Here is a 22,883-nt window from a genome sequence, read left to right on the forward strand (position 1 = left end):
AGGACTGAAGGTATATGTATTGAATTATTTGTATGGGTGAGTTTGCGACATGAAGGCATCAAGGTTGTGTAAGGGTAAGTACACTCGAGGCTGAAGAAGTTGGGTTTATGTAATTAATGATTTGTATGGATGAATTGAAGACGCGCAGTCATCAAAGTTGTTCTAAGGTAAAGTAGGCTGAAAAATTTGAAGGAGTTTGATGAATATGGGATGGGGTCAGTAAAATTCGAATTAAGCAAATAGATTATGTTTGAATCGATATTGTTTTTCATATTTACCCTCGTTCCATCGATTTTGTGTAAAAAAATAAGGTTTCGGTCACATGAGCGGATTTTCCTGATGTATTTATGACTGAAGTGTTCACAATTGCTTCTCGATGTACTCCAACCCACAAAAGGGAAACCTTGGAATACGTTGCGCTGCAATAGAAATAACGTCATTTTCTGTCGTGAATCATTATCCGATCGTCAGATTAAGTGATACGCACATCATAAAAACAAACGTAAAATACATCGAGTTACAATTCAGAGAAGCAGACATGTGTCTAACGAAATCTTATAACTGCGACGTAATTGTCACGTGACAGGTGTTGCTCACGTGGCAGTTATCACCTCGCAGACGTCCGGATGCTTTGATCACCTGTTATAGAGAGAGGATGTTACCCCAATGTTAGGTTTTATCGCACAGGTAAACAATCGATACCTGTAGATCAAAGGGAAGCCGACAGGATCGTTATACAGGTGTAACCCGTTCACGACATATCTCCGGTCATAAATGTCGTGTTTATTGTCTTATCGCTAGAGCAGGCCATGGCAAAGATAATTAAAACAAAAACCTAATAAATCACACCTATGGAGAAAATCAATGATATCGATTCGTTTGGTGGTTAGGACAACGGGCAATAGTTAATGTTTTCATTTCAATTCGCATACATCATACTTTAAAGATCGTGTAATTGGCAAGAACACGAGATAGCAATGTTACATCGTATCATTATTTCATTTGATAACAGTATACCGAACTATTAAAAGCTAGTAAAACATTCTAATGTATGTATATATATGTATAATATATTTTAACAGCGATATTTTCCAATGTATGTTGGCATAGTGTAAATAGTAAATAAAACATGCAAATTCAGTACCATTCATTATCTTGGATGATCGGATGGCGCAGTGGTACTACAACCGCCGTTTGCCCAGGCGGCCGGGGTTTGATCGGACGTGTGAATTTTAAGAGGGTCAACTGCCCAACCACGTGTGTTTTCACCCGGCCTCCAGTTTATATAACTTGTTTCGTAATTGTTAAAACGTGTACATTTTGTTTTCAAAAGCGTATGTGTATATGCCGATTCGTGAATATTAAATTGAATATTATCATGCGGTTGCATCATTTCAGGACACGTGAATGATGGCAGCGGGTAAAAGTATGCATTTCCCCTGTTTTTATCGATTTTGACTCGGAATGACCGTGACGTTTATAAGTCGATATTCTTGTTGTTTTTAACAGATGAAATCAATAACTCCAATTTGGTGCCCCATTAACAGAGCTTTATCAAAGGCATTACCAGATACCAAAAACTAAACCAGATTTGTACAGAACACCTCCGGGTTTATAAATATGGGAACGTTCTCCGAATATTGTCACGTGACAATATCCAGAATCAATGCTGCATTGATATGGAAATCGGTAAAATTATTTAATGGTAGTTCCAATTTATGTGGCTCGCGTGATCAAGCCTAATTTTCATTTGGAACATTTGTTGCTATTCTGGGTATCAGTTTTTTCAAGGCGCGTATAATGTCCATTTGAAAGAGATCATTTCCGTAGTTTTTTTATTAGATATTTGTAATCAGCAGCAAGAAAAAGTACCATTTGACCAAGTTGTAACGTCAGAATATATTGACAATCAGGTGATTTTATTATTGTTTTTTTATTTTATTTTATTTTTTTATTTTTTTGTTGTTGACCCCATACTTTTACAATGTATCAACAACGCTCTCGCATTGTGAGATGACGCATATGCAGTGACCCATCTTTCTTAGTTTGTTGTATCGTTCGATGAATATTCACTACTTATTTTAGACTGTACAATCTACTATCTACTATATGTTTCGTTTTCTCGCAAGCCTACCTCCTGTTGAAGGGGATGGCACATAGGCTCCCTCCCACGTTACACATGTGATACACTTAACACATTATTTATTAATGTCTTACACCTTCATTGGTTTTCTTTCTACCTTGAAAAACATTACCATCTTTATTGTTTTTAATTCCGTCCAGAATATCATTCTTAGTTGTAGTTTTTACCTGTTATCCGGAACAACATTCTCATTTGTACTTGCTTATCTTCTACCCAGAATAACAGCCACACCTGTATTAACTATAACATACAGGTGAGACAACGAAAGAGAAAGGAATCTAATTATCTTGCAGTTTTACATCTTCCTGAAATCTGCTTGAGTCTATTAGAAATCAATAGGCAACGGTGAATGGCTTAGGCGACCAAATCAATGTTGAGTTGCAGCCAGTGTGTAACGCTAGTCTACAGCTATCTGACTAGCAACTTCACAACAACAGCGCTGTCTGAAAGCAAAGGACGACTACGTGTTGCTAATGTAATCAATTAAGACTTTGTTCTAATGACATGTTAACACACTTTTGCCATCGGTCTTTGTGATCCTCACTAGTAGTATCCGAACCGTCTTGATGTGTCTTAAATTGACGATGTAATTCAATGGATTGTTAACGACATATACAGAGGAGTTCCGATTGGTTATAATCAGTGAACGAAGGAAGGGAATTCCTGCTTGATGCTGATTGTGTGCGCATGATTTGCTGTGAGTTCGAATCCGGACGTGCTTAAAATTCAGCGGAATATATTCGTTATTGGATAAATAAAGAAGCCAAATCGTGGGTTACAGTTTCCTGATCTGAAATCGCAAATGTTTCTGTAATAAAAACAACAGAAAATAATCACTCTTTAAAAAGAGATTGCAAACTAACATTCTCCTCATATCGTTGCTTTAAAGTCAGACTTAATTTGTGTCTGGTAGAAATCCTGACGTTGTATTATCATACGCTTATCCTTGGGCTAGGATGAACATAGCGATCCTTAAACGAACCAATCATTTCTAAGTACACATGCAGAATTATAATCGCTTCGTTGACGCTCACAGTAATACGAGGGTATATAATTGAGCCTATTGTTGGCATATCTTCTGCTATCCAACTGTCATAACAAACACTAGACATTAACCGCCTGGAGGGATGATCGCAGATTGACTCTTGCTCAGATTAAGATTTGGCATTCTGGTAGTCATATGACATATAAGGAATTGACATTTTACTCATTAATCTGCCTCAGCTTTTCCTGATTGCTGTATTTGGAACGCGTGGCAAAGATTACCAACAAACACCCGAACACTTTCCGCTTATAGAACAGGGATTCATGAATATTGCAACACAAATTGTCTTCTTAAATTTGGCGTTATTGATTCAAAAAAGGATTGGATATCTACAATTCATATCTGTCTGTATGACGTGAAGAAAGTGGACATATGTAAAGCACCTCGTGGAACTATTTATAACCTCTAATTCTGCTCTGAAAGCAGGGGAATATGCCAGAGTGTGGGCAATTGATCATTGCTTAGAAACAACACTACGTCCGCTGAATACCGTGTGACGGTGTATCGTGTCGAGTCGTAGGATAGATTGGATAGGAAGTTTATTTTATAGAAGAAAGGTTTAAGGAACTGGAGCTTTTCTGTAGATGAGATGACAATGATCTGTGATCAGTGATCGGGGCCACTGAGCAATCTTCAAAACGGTTTCACTGAAGTCATTGAGCAACAATTCACAACGAGGCCACAGAAAAAACTTTATAACGAGGCCTTTGAATACAATTCACCACGAGTCAACCAAGTCCAATTCTCCATAGCAAACACTTGATATCTTTTTCACATATATATTGTAATAACTAATAGATTGGGCATATTTCCTTGGGTCCTGGAATTACGATAGTGTATACTTAATAGCGGCCAGGTATAACGAATAGAACTGTAAATACTTATAGCAAGTGACTTGGATCATTGAGAAATCAAAAGGATCCTTGGAATTGTTATTCAGATAGTCATAGGATTGATGACCATATGAAAACATTTTTAAGGTAAAATCACGGGACGTTGTCACGTGTGTTTTATGTGTCACGTGATATATGTATTATCGTCTGTATTCAAGTTCTTCAGACTGGAATGTTCCAATTTCTGTCATCGATCTTTACGTTTTGGATAAATACGTGACACTGAGGAAATCTTCTAAGTCTTGAGGTGATCACGTGATTACGAAGCCGCTAGCTGTTCTTATTTGATCAGAAACATTTCAAATTTCTCTCAGAATCCTAATTGGACAGATTATACAGCTAATTGTGGAGTGTATCTGTGAAGGTATCTAGAGATCAGTGTTATTGTTTACTACCTGGGTGAGCGGTATGGCTCTTAATAACAATCAGATGGATGTAGACAGGTCCGACAAAGGACAAGATACAGGTACATGTATTGTTGATGTTTATGTTGTACGTGCTGATATCCTATACCTTTATATATAGTTACATGATATAGTATTTTATCATTGTATATGCATTCGGACCTTATAAGGAAATTCATCTCAAGACGCAAAATGTCAATATCTAATGTGTGTAGGTGTGTTTAGACAAGATATCGTCTTTTATCATTGTGTATGTATTCGGACCTTATAAGGAAATTCATCTCAAGACGCAAAATGTCAATATCTAATGTGTGTAGGTGTGTTTAGACAAGATATCGTCTTTTATCATTGTGTATGTATTCGGACCTTATAAGGAAATTCATCTCAAGACGCAAAATGTCAATATCTAATGTGTGTAGGTGTGTTTAGACAAGATATCGTCTTTTATCATTGTGTATGTATTTAAGATCTTATAAAGAATTTCAGCTCCAACCTCTAATTGCCAATATCCAGAGTTACAATATGTATATAGTTTCTTAGATAAAAATCGCCTTTTAGCATTGTGATGTATATGAATATAGACTTTTTAACAGAATTCATCTCCAGCCCTTAAGTGCTAATATCTAGTAGCTGTATGTGTGGCTGGATACAAAATTTCTTTTAATTTTGTGTATGTGTTTGTCCTGATAAAGAAATTCATTTCAAACCACAAAGGGCTGTATCTAGATTTTTTACATGTCTTTTGATGGAGAACACCTTTTGGGATTTTGTATATATTTAGGCCTTATGAATTGCTGGTCTCTAGTGCATTTTTGTGTCTTAAGATCAAAATCGTATTTTAAGTTGGTGTAGGTATTTTGGCCAGGTGATGACATTCATCTCTAGCTGCATTTTGCATGTATGTTCTGATACAGTGACTGTAAAAGTGCTCATTTGTTTGTTTGCTGAGTATTTTTGCCCCGAGAACATCCAAGGTTATTTTCAGGCGGGTTCCCCTTGCTAATAGTAGTAAGTGACTACCTCACTGAACAACATCCGGGGGTCTGTAAAAGTAGTTTGCTAGGTTCATCTAATGTGATGGGATTTTCTCTCATTTAAGCGAGTTATGCAGTCTGGTATTCTGATTGAACACTGCCTTGGGTGTATCGTATCAAAGTGTGTTTTAGATCCAAAATCAATTTGATGTTTAGATTCAAATTGACCTTTACAAATATATTTTCGGTAAGCACCTTTGTTCATTGTGTTTTTAGGTTAAGAGTGGAATGCTGTTCTAGGCGACCTTTCTGTTTTCCCAGTAATGTTTGCCCTACATTGTGAACATTGTTATATCAAACAGAGTATCTGATTTTGTTACCATGTTAGAATTGCTTTAACGCCGTCCATGTACATACCGGCCGATACATCTATATGAACAATGGCGCAATATTCGAAGTATTAGGATATATCAATATACTGTAAGCAATGTACCTCAATCTATGTTGTACAGATGACATCATTTCTTTATGCGATGGAATGTGTTTGGTGCAGGCTGATATTCCTAGAGGTTCTGTTATCACCATCATACATTTGTAAATCTCATTTGAGGCTATGGGTTAAGTCGGGTTGACCTGTATTTGTGATGGCGGTATCGTTGATGAAGGAGAAGACGCTTCCTCCTCCGATACCTCTGTTCTTATTCTCCTTGTACTTTTTCGGGATTCCTCTTGCAATTGTTTTGTTATTTTATCGGTATTGTACGCTGTTTGTATCGTTACTGAAGCAGGAGACGCTTAATCTTCCGAAACGCCCGGCCTTAACCTCCGTGAACTTCATCAAGGGTTACCTTGCATATTTATATTTATAATTCTTATTTTTTCATCGGTCGGCCGATCTTGTGATAGAGTGACTAGTATGCAATTATGTCGGTATTCTCTATTGTTTAGATTATGTGACACACGTATTTGATTGAAAGCAACGGAAAATATCGTGACGTTGTCATCTCTATGTAATAACTGGGCGCCAGGGTTTTCTCTCTACCTAAGCTGATTCAGCTTATTCCCATATATTTGGTGTCAGAATGCAGTACATCAGGGCTCAATGTATAACATAGCAATATATGTCTTGTGGTATAAAGTGATCTGTGATGCAATGTGCGTCCTGCATTGATGTATCTGACGCATCGCCGTTGTTGTGGTGGAACGCTGTCCCTCATACAGCAATTCCCCTTGTAACGAAATGCATAGTATGACGCCTGTTTTCGTTCGTGTCTTGCGTTTAATCATGTACAATATCTGATAGCTTATGATAATGTGCGCCATTGAAATGTCACTGCAAAGACATTTTGCAATATGTCTTCCTTTGCAGTAGATCATTGTAGAGAATTAGCATGGAGAATGTTTAAAAAAAAAACATCCTAGTCTCAAATTAGATGAGGGACTCCAATTGATGATATATTTATGAAATATAAGTAACAATTCGACCTTCATTTACATAAACAAAGTAAACGGCGTTATTTGGAAAGACAATTTTGAACACAAATAATTATTGCAAACTGGCGTGTGCAAAGGAAACATGTTACAAGAACAGTAGTAATCATTGTTAAACGAAAACAGCTTTCCAAATAGCTTTTACTCAAAACTGACAATAAAAAAAAATTATAATAATGCTTGTACATATAACTGTACCATTTAAAAACGAGATGACCAACTCTTTCGTTGGAGTTTTGCATACCGCTAAATCCAATAAACATAGACATATCAGACCGGTTCAGAAATTATTATTCGTGGTTATTGGACATTTATCAACCAGGCAATGCCTTTCTCGACTGTCCAAGAGAATACAGCCGGAGCTGCCATTTCGGTGATACGAGCTTACACACGTTATTTCTTGCACTTGCCCTACCGTGGACTCATCTAAAGCTGAGTCGAACACAACGGAGTAATGTATCCTGTTCAAGTATACACTACAAATTCCATGCAGGGACTCAAACTAGCGACTTTCGATTCACGTAGCTCTGCGTTCTGCCACTAGACCACCGTTCACCCATAACCAACAAGTACTTTCTGCCTAGTTACCCATACATTTTCTTGATTACTCACGTTTTCTTAAGAGTTAAAACATTCTGTAGTTTCAAAATAAACCCGTCTATATCATATATACGTAATCGATCTCCAAGGTAAATCACCATGGTCGCCGAGTAACAAATGGCAATGACATTATACAGTGATATGAACAATGATCAATAAAGACGACGTTTCTGACCATTAACCACATATTAACCTGGCCTTATTGAGGTTTCGTTTGAAATGTTGTAATTATTGATGAACCATGCATGTTGACATCATATCGGTTACGTCATAAACGTCTTTTGATGTCAAAGTCGATACATGATTCCTGAGATAATTATTTGGTATTTTCCTTCCCAATACGTTTGATGAAGTAATTTGTCTAGGGTAAGATTTCCAGTCCACTCGATGTCCAGTAACGTGACTACTGATTGGTTTTGCATACATATAGTCCATCTAATAAAGAAACTACTTTCGAAACAACTAGTAAATACCAAATTTAATAAAGCGGTCATAAGTAACGGATGCTTGAAGAAGAAATCATATTGTTATTTAGAGTTTCTGATACATCATCAGGATATACACTATGCAAAATGTAATGACGTCACTTCCGCCCTTTACAGAAATCCACCAGAAGGTTAAGAATGGTCTGAAGCCTTACTTCCGGCCCACTCTAGAAGAGGCGGATTGCCCGTGTGACGAATTGGCCGAGGTCATCCGAAAGTGTTGGTCTGAAGATCCAATGGAGAGACCGGACTTCCAGGCTCTCAAGTCCATCATTCGGAAGCTCAACAAGTAAGTCCCGCTGTCATTGTTTGCTCTTAAAAAACTCATCATATATTTAGTATCCAGAAGGGATGGGAGACAAGGGGACACACGTCATGACAAATATGAAAGTCAGACTAGCTTTGGAAATGTAGCAGTAAAATGCATTGTACTTGGTAATTGTGTAACCATTGATACGAAAAGTCGTTTACGTATTCGATTGTTTTCAAATATCTAATTCCCTCACGTGCGTTACCAAGGTAACCGTAATGTGTGAATGTTGTATTTTCGATGATAAAATTATTGCGATTTACCAAACGTTTCGAGCGATAATAATGTGGTTCGTTGAAGACTGATCGCTTTGTAATTGGTACTTCAGAAGTATCTGTTTTGCTGATTTTTCTTATCTTAGAAATAGCGAAAATTATACCCCACTTAAAGCAACCATATTTACAGTATAACTACCAACCTTTCATACCAATAAAAAGTGTATAGCGTGTCAGGAGTTCATACAGAACATCCGCGTGACTACTTACCTTACATAGCAGCTCATAGAAAAGGCATTTATTATTGAATATGCAATTACCGATCTGTCTGAAATCGGCTCGGGAAAGTGCCAATCGAAAACTGTTCTGTCAGCGGTTAATAAAATCTAACTGAACTGAGTAAACTACATATAAAATGTTAAGTTCATGTAAGTGTAGTTCCTACGTGTGTAGGACCATTTGTCAAGTTTTAACTGATATGCATCTGTATTGCAAAATTTTAAAATCGCAGGCAAACTGCAATGGAAACTCGCTATGTCCCTGTTAGACAGTCAAATACCGTAAATACCCATCAATGCAATTTCAAAGAAGATACTGTCCTTATTATGGCGCTTTATTACTACATTGGTACATTTGCCTGGTTTATCTACCGGTACATTTTACACATGTTGAAATGAACAATTAAACATTATACTTTTACATGTTAAATTCTTTGGTAAATCCCCCTAAAAGTTTCGATCAGGAAAATATATTCAGGGAATAATAATATCTTTCGAAAGTATAAAGTTTATATAAAAAAGTATCTTATTGTTATAAGAATTCATGTCAAGATAATTAATACGTGTACATTTTCCAGTTTCAAACCATAGAACCAGGCTATTAACGGGCGTTTTTTTTATAGTATTCGAGCTTATGGGATACTGTTTATACGGCGGCTTCTGGACCATAGAGCAAGTTCGGGTAGAACAAGCTACAACTTGACTCTAGAAGGAGGCCGCCATGATTCCGGTTGATAATACAAATTGAAGCACCCAGATGTGTATTAAGATCCGCATTCCGGATGGTTTAACATTTAGTAAAGAGCACGTATCGTCCTTTGCTGTCATTAGACAGGACATTTTACCATGTTTTGGACAGCAAGTTATTTAGCTCCCGTTTGCTATGGGCTAGCTAGAAGAAAACCCATGATACAACCAACCAAACAAACCCCTGTGTGCGAGAAGCACGCTTGTTGTGTGTGAGGCTGCGATATGTTCACGTTTGCCTTCTTGCGATAGCGCAAAAGTGATGTTAATTTTATAGTGCTACCACACTGAAGCATACTGATAAAGACATCTAGGAGGAAACCCAAACTGGTCTTATTACACTGACAGCGGACCTACTAGTAATTATGTTCCTAATTGCTAAGTGTTCATAGGGGGTAGAAAACAACCATTTCTAGAGGATCTGTATATATCTCGGATAGAAACCAAAACCCTCCTCGCAGGAACAAACGCTCAACGTAAGGCCAAAAATTGAGGAAGTGTCAATGGTGACGTAAGTAACAAGAAAGTGCGGCAAAAAAAGGTTTATTGACATGTGTAACGGTGCGAGTATTTTTTATCACGTGTCAACATCACGACTTTTCATTTGTATTTACATCTTTCCGTACTAAGTCGGTCTCTACTGGATGTGGTTTGGGGGTTGAGCTTGTCGCATATTAAAGTGTGACGTGGTTCCGATAGGTGGCTCATTAGCCGCCATTGGTGGATGTCACACGTTTGATGTATAGACGGAAGAGATGTGTCAACATCATGGCTACTCTTTTAGTTTGGAAAACTTTTTTAATGAACATAAAATACATGTCTATACCAACACAGTCTTGTAGAGTGTGCTCAATTCCCTTGTTGTATCATTTACATGATATTGTGTAGATTGGACACAGGCGATGCGGACTTTTTTGTGACTCTATAACTGTCCTGAAGATTGTTACAACAGAATTCCGGGCTGCTATTTTAATTAATGGGGACATTAGTCTCTGTAGTGTAGTCTTAATGGCTGTCCCTGCTGCAAAGAAATCAATAGCTTTCATATTGTTTGGCGAGAAATCTTGATGTTTAATGTTTCCATGGAGGTTTATGTAGGGTAATTAGCCGTGTTGTATTGTCATCCGGGCAAAAACGCCAAGGGACGAAATAAAATTACATTGTTTTGTTTTATGGAGTTTAACGTCCTCGCCACAGCCAAGGTCATATGATAAAGTGTGTCAATGAGACACCAATAGCCACGTTATATGAGGACTGGTGTTAATGAAATACCAACAGCCTTTTAATTAGGACGGATGTCACGGAGACTCAAACAGCCATGTTATATGAGGACGGGTGTCAAGGAGACACCAACAGTGAAGTTATATGAGGACGGATGTCAAGGAGACACCAACAGTGAAGTTATATGAGGACGGATGTCAAGGAGACAGCAACAGCATGTTATATGAGGACGGGTGTCAAGGAGACACCAACAGCTATGTTATTTGAGGAAGGGTGTCAAGGAGACACCAACAGTGAAGTTATATGAGGACGGATGTCAAGGAGACACCAACAGTGAAGTTATATGAGGACGGATGTCAAGGAGACACCAACAGTGAAGTTATATGAGGACGGATGTCAAGGAGACACCAACAGTGAAGTTATATGAGGACGGATATCAAGGAGACACCAACAGTGAAGTTATATAAGGACGGATGTCAAGGAGACACCAACAGTGAAGTTATATGAGGACGGATACCAAGGAGACACCAACAGTGAAGTTATATAAGGACGGATGTCAAGGAGACACCAACAGTGAAGTTATATGAGGACGGATATCAAGGAGACACCAACAGTGAAGTTATATAAGGACGGATGTCAAGGAGACACCAACAGTGAAGTTATATGAGGACGGATATCAAGGAGACACCAACAGTGAAGTTATATGAGGACGGGTGTCAAGGAGAAACAAACAGCCAAGTTATATCATTAAAGGAGAAGATGAAAAAATACTATGAAACCTTAGTAAACATTAGTTGTGTACGAGCATTATCTAATTATAGAAATTTCAGACAATAGCATTGTGTTGAATGTAAAAGAATAACATTTAAAAATTACTTCAAGGATCACCTCTGCCGCTGTAAAACTGGATAGTTGCTTCGTTTAACAATTGCATAGGCCTGTTTTCATTAAGGATGTTCTGATGCCTCGGGATAATAAGTGTATGGAGTACACAACGTAATTACCAGATACATGTACTAAGGGAGTGTGGTACAGTGACTTCCATCGTCTTTCAAGGACAGCATGAACGATAGATGAAAGTGGTTTTTTTAAAACTACGATCCAACATATTATTAATCATTCTAAAATAATGGCATTGCCTTTTAAGTAGAAGAATCAATTACTGAGAAAGTCGATAATTTACTTCTAGATCTTTGATGACAGTAACATTACCCTGTCCACTTGCCTGGTTTTAAGTCATCTGTACCTGACCAGCGTCCTGTGTACATGTAGCTGTCTCGGAGGATATCTCAGCCAATCATAGTCATTCAGTACCAGTGTAAAATCTATATCTTAAACATTGATCGTTTAACCTTATAATTAGCTTCTTCTACAGGAGAATTACAAAAGCAAGAATGATGTGATATTTTACAATAAGTGATTATGCATTCTTGATTTCATTTATTTATTTTTGTTAGCAATTGTTCCGGAATATTTGATTTGTTTTTTAGTTAAAGATGATTCGAAATCGGCTATTGACCGGCATGTCTAAAGTCTCCTTTGTCTTGGAGATTTCAAATACCTTCCTAAAACTGAACTGGAATATGAATGGTGTGCCTCTTTCAAATTATATTCCCTCATTTGACAAAAATAGAAACAAAAAAGATATTGATCTGAAATATATCCTGTATATATGTTAAGGGTGCCATATTTACAATGTTGAGGCGCTGACACACTTTATGATGACGATACATGAGATGAGATGGATATTGGTCTGCATCACATGTAGCCCACACTCGGCGATCATCATACAAATATCCTAATTGATCCAAAGATAGTCGGAAAGTATTTATGGAAAATACGTCCCGTCTAAGTTACTACATATAAACCAATCCTTTGGTGTGTGATTGGTATCATCCTCATTCCCTCTTGAGACGACAAATGCAATAGGCATTTTCCAACATCGTATTAGCATCATACAGAAATACATTCAAAAAACCTTTTTAGAAGATGTCATTTGATAAAAAATGTTATATGTTCCAAGCATCAACTATCATGATCACTTTAGACAAAATTGAAATTGAACTCAATGTTCTCTGACATAAGAACATGTCCTTTTCAATCGTAAGTTAATCTAACAGTGCTTCTCGAAGATAAGTCGTGATTGAAGTCGTAACCGTACACACTAATCTTCGTTAGGGTATTTTGGTGAAATCCACCGAGAGTTGGCTGACAAAGGCTGTAGTCATGAACGGATGGAACCTTCTACGTTATATATGGTCTAACAGATAGGAAAGTTCAGGAATAGCACCAGGGAACAAATGTTCCCCAATTAACATTAATTGATATTATAAAGCTAAGAAGTGATTGAGGGATTGTAACTTGGGACGAGTCACAGCAGGTGTTATGACTCTTTAATTTCCGAAGTTGTCTGTTTTGCTGTCGATAGCAATTGCTTATGTCAAAGATGGTGGCGGATGGTAGTTTACAGTTGGATGATGACGATGTTACTTTAATTATGTAATCTATGTTTGGCTGATGGGTAAATGAAGTCATTCTACACACATGGATTTTGATAACATGTCATTGTCATCTGTTTTGAAAAAAAACTCATTTGACTGTATATTTGTAACAACGCATGTCATAACAGGTTTAATGCATAAGGGAGTTCGATTGTAATAAAAAAAAAATGCACGTCTGTACTTCCGCCTTCACATCGTTGATGTCATCCATACTCGAATATATACAAACATCAAATTAAATGCTATTTATTTGATAAATTAATATAATTTTGCCTACACTAATACTGAAAGAAATGAACGGTTAATATCATCAGGAAATTTAAAGGACACAATTAAATACACAAACAGAATATATTACAGTTTCTTTATTAAAACAAAAATTATCTAAGGATGAAATCTCAAACAGCAAATAAGGATATGGAATCATCGGTTTTTACCAATAACAGGTAAGACAGTAATTGTTTCTTAGGTAGTTGTTTATACTTTGGGACTTTAGAAGTTTCCTTATTAAAGGTCTTAGTCATGAAAGCTTCAGTTATCAGGTTGACCTTCTATAAGGTTGATAACTTTCATTGAAATTTGGAATATATTCATTTGGTTTCTACATTGAGAAACAGGTCAACAAACATTTGGTTTGTTGAAGTCAATTAATATTTTACTACCTTCCCTTTCATTTCTACAATGTTAAAATTTTTTGAACGCCTTGATATCACTGTAGATTCGTTGATGATGTGTTTTAATTGATATATGTACAATTTAATTGATTATATAAGGGATTATTTTCTCACAAATCAATGCGCAATGTCAATGGCTGTATTTTGACGTCACATGTTTTGCGCCACTTTTGGAATTTTATTTGAAGTGGTATGACAAAAATATCTCAACCTATCAAAAAGCCACATTCTGCGTACAAACAATGAACAATTAATTATTAATTTATAAAGGTACTTTTCACTTGTGCGCCATCCTTTGTATTGTGTCAACATTCAAGGAGTGGTAGGAGGTTAAACAACAGATAAAATATCATCTAATGAATTATCATCCGTATTAAACCGGAAGTAGAACACCCGCCAATGTATCAAATGCTATTGGGTCGTTGCGCTGTTAGGAATCAAATTAACCGGCTGATTCGGAGTCCATATTGGGAATTGAGGAGATATTTTGGAGGATCGGTGCAAAGGTTATTGGCCCTATCGAGGCCAATTTTGCTGTCGTATCAATAATGAGGGGCTTGTCCAATCGCGTAGTTTATTCAGTCAACTGGACCCACCTTGACTGATTGAGTGTTCTCACGCACGGAATTCTGTCTCCCTAGCCGTGATTCATCACAATACCAGTCACCTTGTTAGCTTGATAGCACGAAAGAAACATTAGTATTGTTATAAGATAAGTGCAGTCAAAACGGTTTATATGGTAGAACATGGACTTCAGATCCATGCAACAAGATAAGGTTTAACAAAAAGTATTCAGGTGTTTTAGATAGAAAGCAACAAGCTGACAGATACCCAAAAAACGTGGTCAAGGTTTTCGATGAATACTCTGGAGTCAGAATGCATTGTTAGCTTAGAACTGATAAAATTGATTGTGCATCGGTCAAATGTACATTATAGGTGAAAAGACAGCAGATTTATAAAAGCCATTCCTGTGGTATTGTTTCAGTTCTCTAGTGGTGCAGTAGACAGCGCATCGGCCTTTCACGAAATGGCATGAGTTCGATTTCCCGATCTATATATATGATATCCTCCCGCTTACACCTACTGCCAGCTTCCGCAATTGCTCATGGCATCAGTGATGTCTTGATGAATTTATTAACTATGATATCAATTGATCCGCCGTCAATGGAAAGAAGGACGTTGCTGATTATTGTCACCAGCAACACTAGAGTTTCAAAATGTGATCATGGAAACATATAGCATCAACAAACCGAAACAAAACCACATATCCTCGCTTATATACGGTCTTGGATATAAGGAATAGCACTATATCACTAGACGATAGCTTTTATCCTAGCCAAAATGGAGAAGTTAATGCGTAAAAAAACCCAAAAAACTTTAAAAACATTAATGAACATAGGTTTATTTTAGAAGGAATTAGGAGGGCCGCGTTGGCCGAGTGGTTAAGATGTCCCGACACTTTATCACTAGCCATCTACCTCTGGGTTGCGGGTTCAAAACCTACGTAGGGCAGTTGCCAGGTACTGACCGTAGGCCGGTGGTTTTCTCCGGGTACTCCGGCTTTCCTCCACCTCCCAAAACCTGGCACGTCCTTAAATGACCCTGGCTGTTAATAGGACGTTAAACAAAAACAAACCAAACAAATATTAGAAATTCATTCTTTTATCAGAAAAGACTTATTCTATTAGGAAATGCTTATTTTTATTAAGAAATGCTTACTGTATTAGGAAACTAATTTTCGAACAAGAGAAACTTCAAATGAAGTGTATACAAATTCATAACTCATACAGTTCGAGAAGTATCAGTCACTTATATACAAACCGATGATAAAGGGGTCTTCCATATAAATTCGTTAAAGAAAAGTAGAAATAATGTATAGGAATAGCACAAACATTATCGAATCAGACCTTCTGGACATTATTGGACACTATATCAGTTTAACAGTATATCAGCTAGTTCAGGAAAGGCTTCACACATATTTCCCAGCCAGTTTGTAGTAAGAAAATATGGCCTATTTCAGCATAAGTTTATTTTTGATGTCGGCTTACTTTCAAAGTGTGTTTTGGTAAAGCAGTAATCTATATCTTAGTCCTGAAGCAGTTCTATGACATCAAACATCAATAAAGGCTTTGTTAATTTGAATTATATCATCTTCTTTGGAATGAGTTATATCCTTTATGATTGTATGTACTTTTGTATGTAGGTATATTATATGTAAGTTATTTCTGAGGTCTCTGCAGATCACATTAAAAACACTACATCGCCTGATTACCTAAACAAATCTGATGACCATTGTCTGTAGCCAATAGGCTGAGGATTATGTATAGTTTTTCTTATAAAGATATCACAACAGACCCGTCAATAATATATAACGAGTGGTGTATTATCAAGACTAGGGAAGCTTCACTCCTTCCTTTCCTTCCAGTGTAATAAAAGTGGTGGTATTGATTAGGAATTTCCCAGACTTATTGCTTCACTACATTTGCTTATGTATGAAAACATCGATTTTAATAGGCTAAAACACTTCAGATATCTTTTATCTATCAGCGATAAGAATGTCTTCTTATCAAATATATCACTATATTTTAGTTAGGTGTTGATGTATATTTTGCTTTATTATTTTGTTCCTTTGTCTGTAGCTTCATTTAAGTGTGTAAGGTACATTTTGCTGACTTCCCATTCGTTATGATGGCAGTTCTTATTGTTGTATTTCCATTGTTATGATGGCAGTTCCTATTGTTGTATTTGTATTGTTGTATGTCTCGGTTGCTATAAATGTATTTCCATTATTGACTCAGTTCCTATTGTTGTATTTCACTTGTTATCTTGTCTCAATTTATATTACTGTATTTCCATTGTTATGATGTATCAGTTCCTTTTGTTATATTTTCATTGTTATGATGTATCAGTTCCTTTTGATGTATTTCCATTGTTATGATGTACCAGTTCCTTTTGTTGTATTCCACGTGTTTTTGCAGTTCCTATTGTTATCTTTTCGTTTTATGTGTCTCCACAGCCGTATTTTGTCTTTTCATTTTCTATTTCTCCTCTGGTCCTGTTGTATTTCTTTCTAATGCCGTGATTCATCTTGTATCTTGAAGCTCTCATTACATATAGTGAAACATGGCTTAAAGCCCCGATATACGCAGCTTCCAATTGAAATTGATATATATACAATAACTGGCTTATCTGCGTTATATGTTACACCCAGCTACATGCCAGAAAGCGCTTAAGTCATTTTTTGCGTCTGGTTTTAACATCAGTTACTCATCATCCACCTCACTGCCTCATCTTCTATAAAACTGGACAGTCCACTAATTGATTCCATTTCCCTTTTCGTTTTTATTTCCTCTCCCGTTAGATACGGTCTGCTGCGATGTATGTTTTAGCGGGATCCACTTTGAATAATTTTCATTTCTTTCGATGGCCCATCACGTTTTTCTAAATGAATGCCACTCAGCGTAAGAATATTATTTTCTATCTTAGCACGGTTAACAAGCGTTTTTTTTCTTTTTTTTTTTCTCAGAAGCTTTCTGAATCACGAAAATAAACCACGTATATTGCGACTTTAAATTTTAAAATATATAGAAAGATGTTTTGAAAATGGAGGTCAGTCCAATAATCAATAATTGCGTCACGTTTTTGTATGTTGAAGTGGTACTCTGGCGAAATGCTAGCTGTTGCCACACGTCGGAGATAAATGAGATAGAAGTCCTATTTTGTGCCACTTTATATTAGCACCGACAGACGTTTGCATATTCTTTATTGATCAAACACTTCATTTAGCAAGAGAACAAATCTAGAAATTAAGTTCAATAGTACACGAGTATTGTGAAAAGCCTGGTGTATCTGTTTCAGCTGCTAGCTTTAAGTGTGATCAATGTATTACATGTGGACTGAAGTAGGCTGCCATTCCAATAATCCAATTATCTTAACTGTTTTTATTGCTGACAAAATTGACTTAGAATATTAAGGGAAAATGCGTTACAATAATGCTTGTTTTGTTGCAAAACCGGCATCTTAAGGTGAATGTCACTGTGGAAATAGTCACAGATGAACTGGTGCATTCCGTTGTGGATGTCGTCTGTAGTTGTTATCGATGGTCCCTTCACTGTCTATTTCGCCTCTGTGCGCTTCGTATACACATCTACATACCGTCTGTCTCGCGCCTATCCGCAAGCCCTTACAACTCATTGTCCAAGCGATTAACGTTTGCCTTTCTGTTTAATCGATTCCTAGGCTTGGAGAAAACCGAACACGTCGCTATGATATATAATTTAGCTGTCTGTTAATCACAGACTCAGTATATTGGTACTTCTGGTTAGTAAAATAATCAACAAATCTAGCGAGCAACATACATTAGATTCGATATATAACACTTACTGTCTCTTTTACTAAGTCGTTACTTGAAAAAAAGAATTACCACATATGGAGATGAAACATATTATAAAGCTATGACCGATTCTTTTTACAAAATACGATACTTTAGGTTGAAAAATAATAAGACATTGCGTTTCGGAATAGAAAGCGTCTTCTGTGTTAGACAACTGATGAAGATTTGTTATGAATATGTTCCTGATATTCTGGACATTATAATTTTACTCGTTTGTGTGTATTTTTTGACCACGAGTTTCTTCTCATTAAGTGCTTGTGCGACACGTTTGAAAGTTACATGGGTGTATTGATTCTAGATCCAAGATGGTTGAATAATGTTTTATGACCAATTTTTTATGACAAAATTCCTATGACAAAAGTTTTAAATGACCATATCTTAGTAACGCATTATTCATAATATCTCTGTTTTGTCCTGAAAATGTGTGTACTACCGAAAGAAAGTATCAACGCAGATGAATGGATTAACACTTTGTTTCTTTTCTCATCACCATTGTGAATACAATACATCGTGGTGGGAAATAGATATTTATATCCCAGACAATTGTCTTATAAAGTTCTTCGTAATGTAAATAATCCACAGACTTCATCCTCCTCAGCCGTCATACCGGAAGCGGTGTCAGCACAAATTACATCCCGTAGATGTCGAATCACGCCACATGTTATTTCCTGTTGCGTATCGGTGTCATGTCTTTCCTATAATGCCAGTCGTGTGACCTTTACGGTCCGCTTTATGTTTTCCTTCCGTCGACATATTATACAGAAATAGATTTTCAATCTAAAAATACACAACGTTCATTTACTATTCTATGTTTTCCGCCCGGAAGATATTCAAACGAGTACTTCATCTATTACACCATTCAATGTCACTCTATCCAATCCAGGAGTGTTCTGACTAATGTAGTAGTGTCGTGTCATGATATATTGCTTAATGATTATAGATGGTAGAGATCAAATTCAAACAGAATATTGACATGCAGACGAAATAGTAATTCTAACTCTACATCGATAAACCTAGGACAAACAATTTTCTAAATCTGAATTACAAGGTAATCAAAGTTTTTTTGTAAAAAGAGAAGAATAAGTGAGTGTCTTTAGGTTCATCGAAGCCCCTGCCATTTATTTATTAATGTGCTGTTATTTATTTACTTTCACAGAGATGGGGACAAAGGGAACATCCTCGACAATCTGTTATCTCGAATGGAGCAATACGCCAACAATCTCGAGGCTTTGGTGGAAGAAAGGACTTCAGATTATTTAGAACAGAAGAAAAAAGCCGAGGATCTCCTATACATGATGTTACCCAAGTAAGATCTATATTTCTGATGCTAGTGTCATTATTACTTTTACTTTTTAAGGGAACGTAATATTTAGGAAAGCTTAGTGTAAGAATTACCTAAAATCATATTCAAGAGGCAAGAAGGATGGATAGGTATGTGTAAATAAACTGAAAAATATTCATCCTCGAATGTTTGACCAATCATAACAACGCTTGTTATTTATCGCATTGAAATCCTACAATTTTTCGGTTCAGATCCAAATAAAACGATTAATGAATTTAATAAGTTATTATATTGCTGCACGTTTGCAAGTTACGTTAAAACTTTTGATAGAATATGCATTTGGCAACAGTCATGCAAGCAAATCAGGTAAGAACAGAGAACATGTCAACTTAACGTCATAAGGATCATGCGTCACGCATAACGCTACTCATCCCCGCCATTTTCCGATTCTTAGATTTTCTCTCTCTTCTATTCGTCTTTAAAAAAGGAGGGCAAAGAAAATTGAATGATTTCCAAATTAACATAAGATCCAATTAACTCGAATGACCACTCATATGACAGAATATTTTCACTAATATCGATATTATCCCATACTACCGTTAATTTTCAAAAGGAGCATTCAGTTTCTTCTATATATCAAACTACTTCCCGATTAGATTTCGTATCAAAGTTAAGCCATTAAACTGAGTTCAATGTTCAATGAAAATAGGTTCGATAAACAGTGATATTTCCAAATGAAACTTAAATGTTATCAAGTAAATTGGCCTGTGAGTACAAGATGCGCAAACAGCTCATCTCCTTGAATCTAAGGATAGGACCAAGTAGAGACTATTTTCATCTTAAACTATTCTAAAAGGAATATAAACGTTGCATTGGCTTGTCATATAACAGGTTTTGCAAACGTGACTAAAATAACATTTAAAAAAAATATCTATAGATATTTTCTATATACTATAATTTGTCGAGAGTGTATTGCATATATATATCAAGATGATGTTATTGAGGGAAATGTCAGTTTATACAAACACAGTGTATTTACTATTAAAATGTCGACTGGGGGATTTTATGTACACGTTGTATTCCAATAAACAATACGTGTCTCGTTACCAATAGTCTTTCACTAAATCTCCAAACAATTCTGGAGACTGCTGTGAAGGATACATCTGGTACCATACTGGTATCTTAAAAGAAATAAAATTGATCGATTTCGCAATCGTTGCCTGAATAAAATAATACAGTTTGCTTTTCAATTTATTTCTATTTCACATGCATGGCTGTTACAACATTATATTAGCTGTTTTACAAGCTACCTATGCATTCAGCACGTTGGAGCGCTGTGAATTATTCAAATGTGCCAGGCGGAGTTTACACCTCTGTTTCTATAACCTTGCCCCCTCTGGGTCGATTTCTACAAGGTACAAACAAGGCATAGCTTCCCAGAGCTCAAACAGCTTGGGAAACGGTCTTACTTAATTCCAAATTTGAAATATAATTTCGATAGTAAGCTGAGTACGTAAAGAATTCACCTAAACTGTTATCATTTTCATTTTGATGGTATGATTTGTGGGGAAAACAAATAGGTATCATAACCGATGCGTTGTTGTCCTTTGGCCAATTCGGACTTAGATAACTATGCTGATTGTTAAAAGCTTCGTTGAATCGTAGGTTAACCAGACAGAAACGTCAGATCAGAACAGTAGACAAACATGTTACGTTTAACGTGACCGTCGATGTGTCACACCCCATATAATACTTGTCATTTTCATTCCGTTGGAACTGATAACACCAGCTCCTTACATTGTAAATGATGTTTTTGAATGGTTCAATGTTGAGGATTTCGTCATATGATGCAATAGTGATTTTTTTTCAATGTTGTTTTTTTCTCCGAATATCGGACAAATAAAAGATCCTAAAATGTGTACTTCTTTTTATCATTCTTCACTATAATAAGTCTCCTGTTGCCAATGGAATTAGTTTAAGTTTAATCAGTAATCAAATGTGTCAAGTTGTATTTTATAGTACGTCGTTGCGTCGTACACTTGTGACGTAGCAATATTACGTATCAATATTACGTCATGTTGGCTACATTGGCTACAATGTGACAACATTTGATATTCGTTATAAATTTCCTGTTGACATGATTTAGACGTTAGGAATGGTTTCCCAGAAAAATTATATATTTTAAGGTGATACAAGGTTTTGTTTATATGTAAATGGCGGGATAAGAGGATAAATTATTCATTCTATAATAGATGTATGTATAAATTTAGCAGTTTTATCAATGAGAGTAGGATTAAGTGTTAAACTCAGACCGAAAATCAAAAACGGGTACCAATTTCTTGAAATAATGCATCATAGTTATTAAAGGGCATGTAACAGATGGCACGTAAAATGCAAGGTTGATGAAAAGGAATAAGGAAAAAACATTACAGAAATAGTACCATATATATCATTTTGATGAAATAATGGTTGCGGCTAGCGAAGGTGATAAAACTTGTGAAGACTGAGAGGAAATAAAACGTAGCTATAATGAATGAAAACTAAATAACCTAACTTAAAACGATTTCAAGCGAGATTGCTAAGCTGAAAATCCGTGCCTCTCAAAACAAGAGCAAGTCAAGACTTGATTCCACAGTCTAGGTTCGTGTGATACTGGATTACTGGAGACCGTGATCAGGTTACATGGACAGTTCTAGGCGCTATTGATTGAGTCATGTTTTATGACAGACATTTCGTGTTGGTAATTGTAGGTTTCTGATGATGGCAGCGTATGTCCATATATAGACACGTGCGGCAGTAATTCTATTTATGTCCCTCATCCTTAAAGTCGTGTAATATGCAGTAAATTAAACGGAGTAGGACGTTAAGGTAGATTGTACCTTAACACTTGTCTTCAGCATTGTAAAGCCCTTCAAGCTAGATGGTCCCGCCACTTTTTATTAAATGTAAACACAACATCACCAATATGTTGTAATATTCAAACCTTTTAGAAGGATTGCTCCGCCACTTTCTGCTAAATGTAAATATCCCTTTAACTTGTGTGTTGTATTATTGAAACTTTTAAGGAGGATTGCCCCATCACTTTCTGTTAAATGTTCATTATAACCCTTTCACAAGTCTGTTGTAATGTTCAATCATTAAGGAGAGTGACTCCACCAATTCCTGTTAAATGTAATTAACCCCTTTCATTAGTCTGTTGTAATATTCAAACAATTAAGGAGGATTGT

The 22,883-nt window shown here is 36.3% G+C and overlaps 1 protein-coding gene across 2 annotated transcripts in view; it reads left to right on the forward strand.

Moving 5' to 3' along the window:
- LOC117315776 (atrial natriuretic peptide receptor 1-like) overlaps nt 1-22,883 on the forward strand; it is a 349,153-nt gene that overhangs the window by 316,731 nt on the left and 9,539 nt on the right. For both annotated transcript variants that reach the window (XM_033870136.1, XM_033870135.1), the window contains 2 exons: nt 8,153-8,324; nt 19,531-19,680. In XM_033870136.1, coding sequence (XP_033726027.1) covers nt 8,153-8,324; nt 19,531-19,680 — 322 coding nt within the window. The remainder of the gene's footprint in view (nt 1-8,152; nt 8,325-19,530; nt 19,681-22,883) is intronic.

The sequence above is a fragment of the Pecten maximus genome, chromosome 17 (assembly GCF_902652985.1).
Source record: "Pecten maximus chromosome 17, xPecMax1.1, whole genome shotgun sequence".
In the NCBI taxonomy this organism is placed as follows: Eukaryota; Metazoa; Mollusca; class Bivalvia; order Pectinida; family Pectinidae; genus Pecten; species Pecten maximus.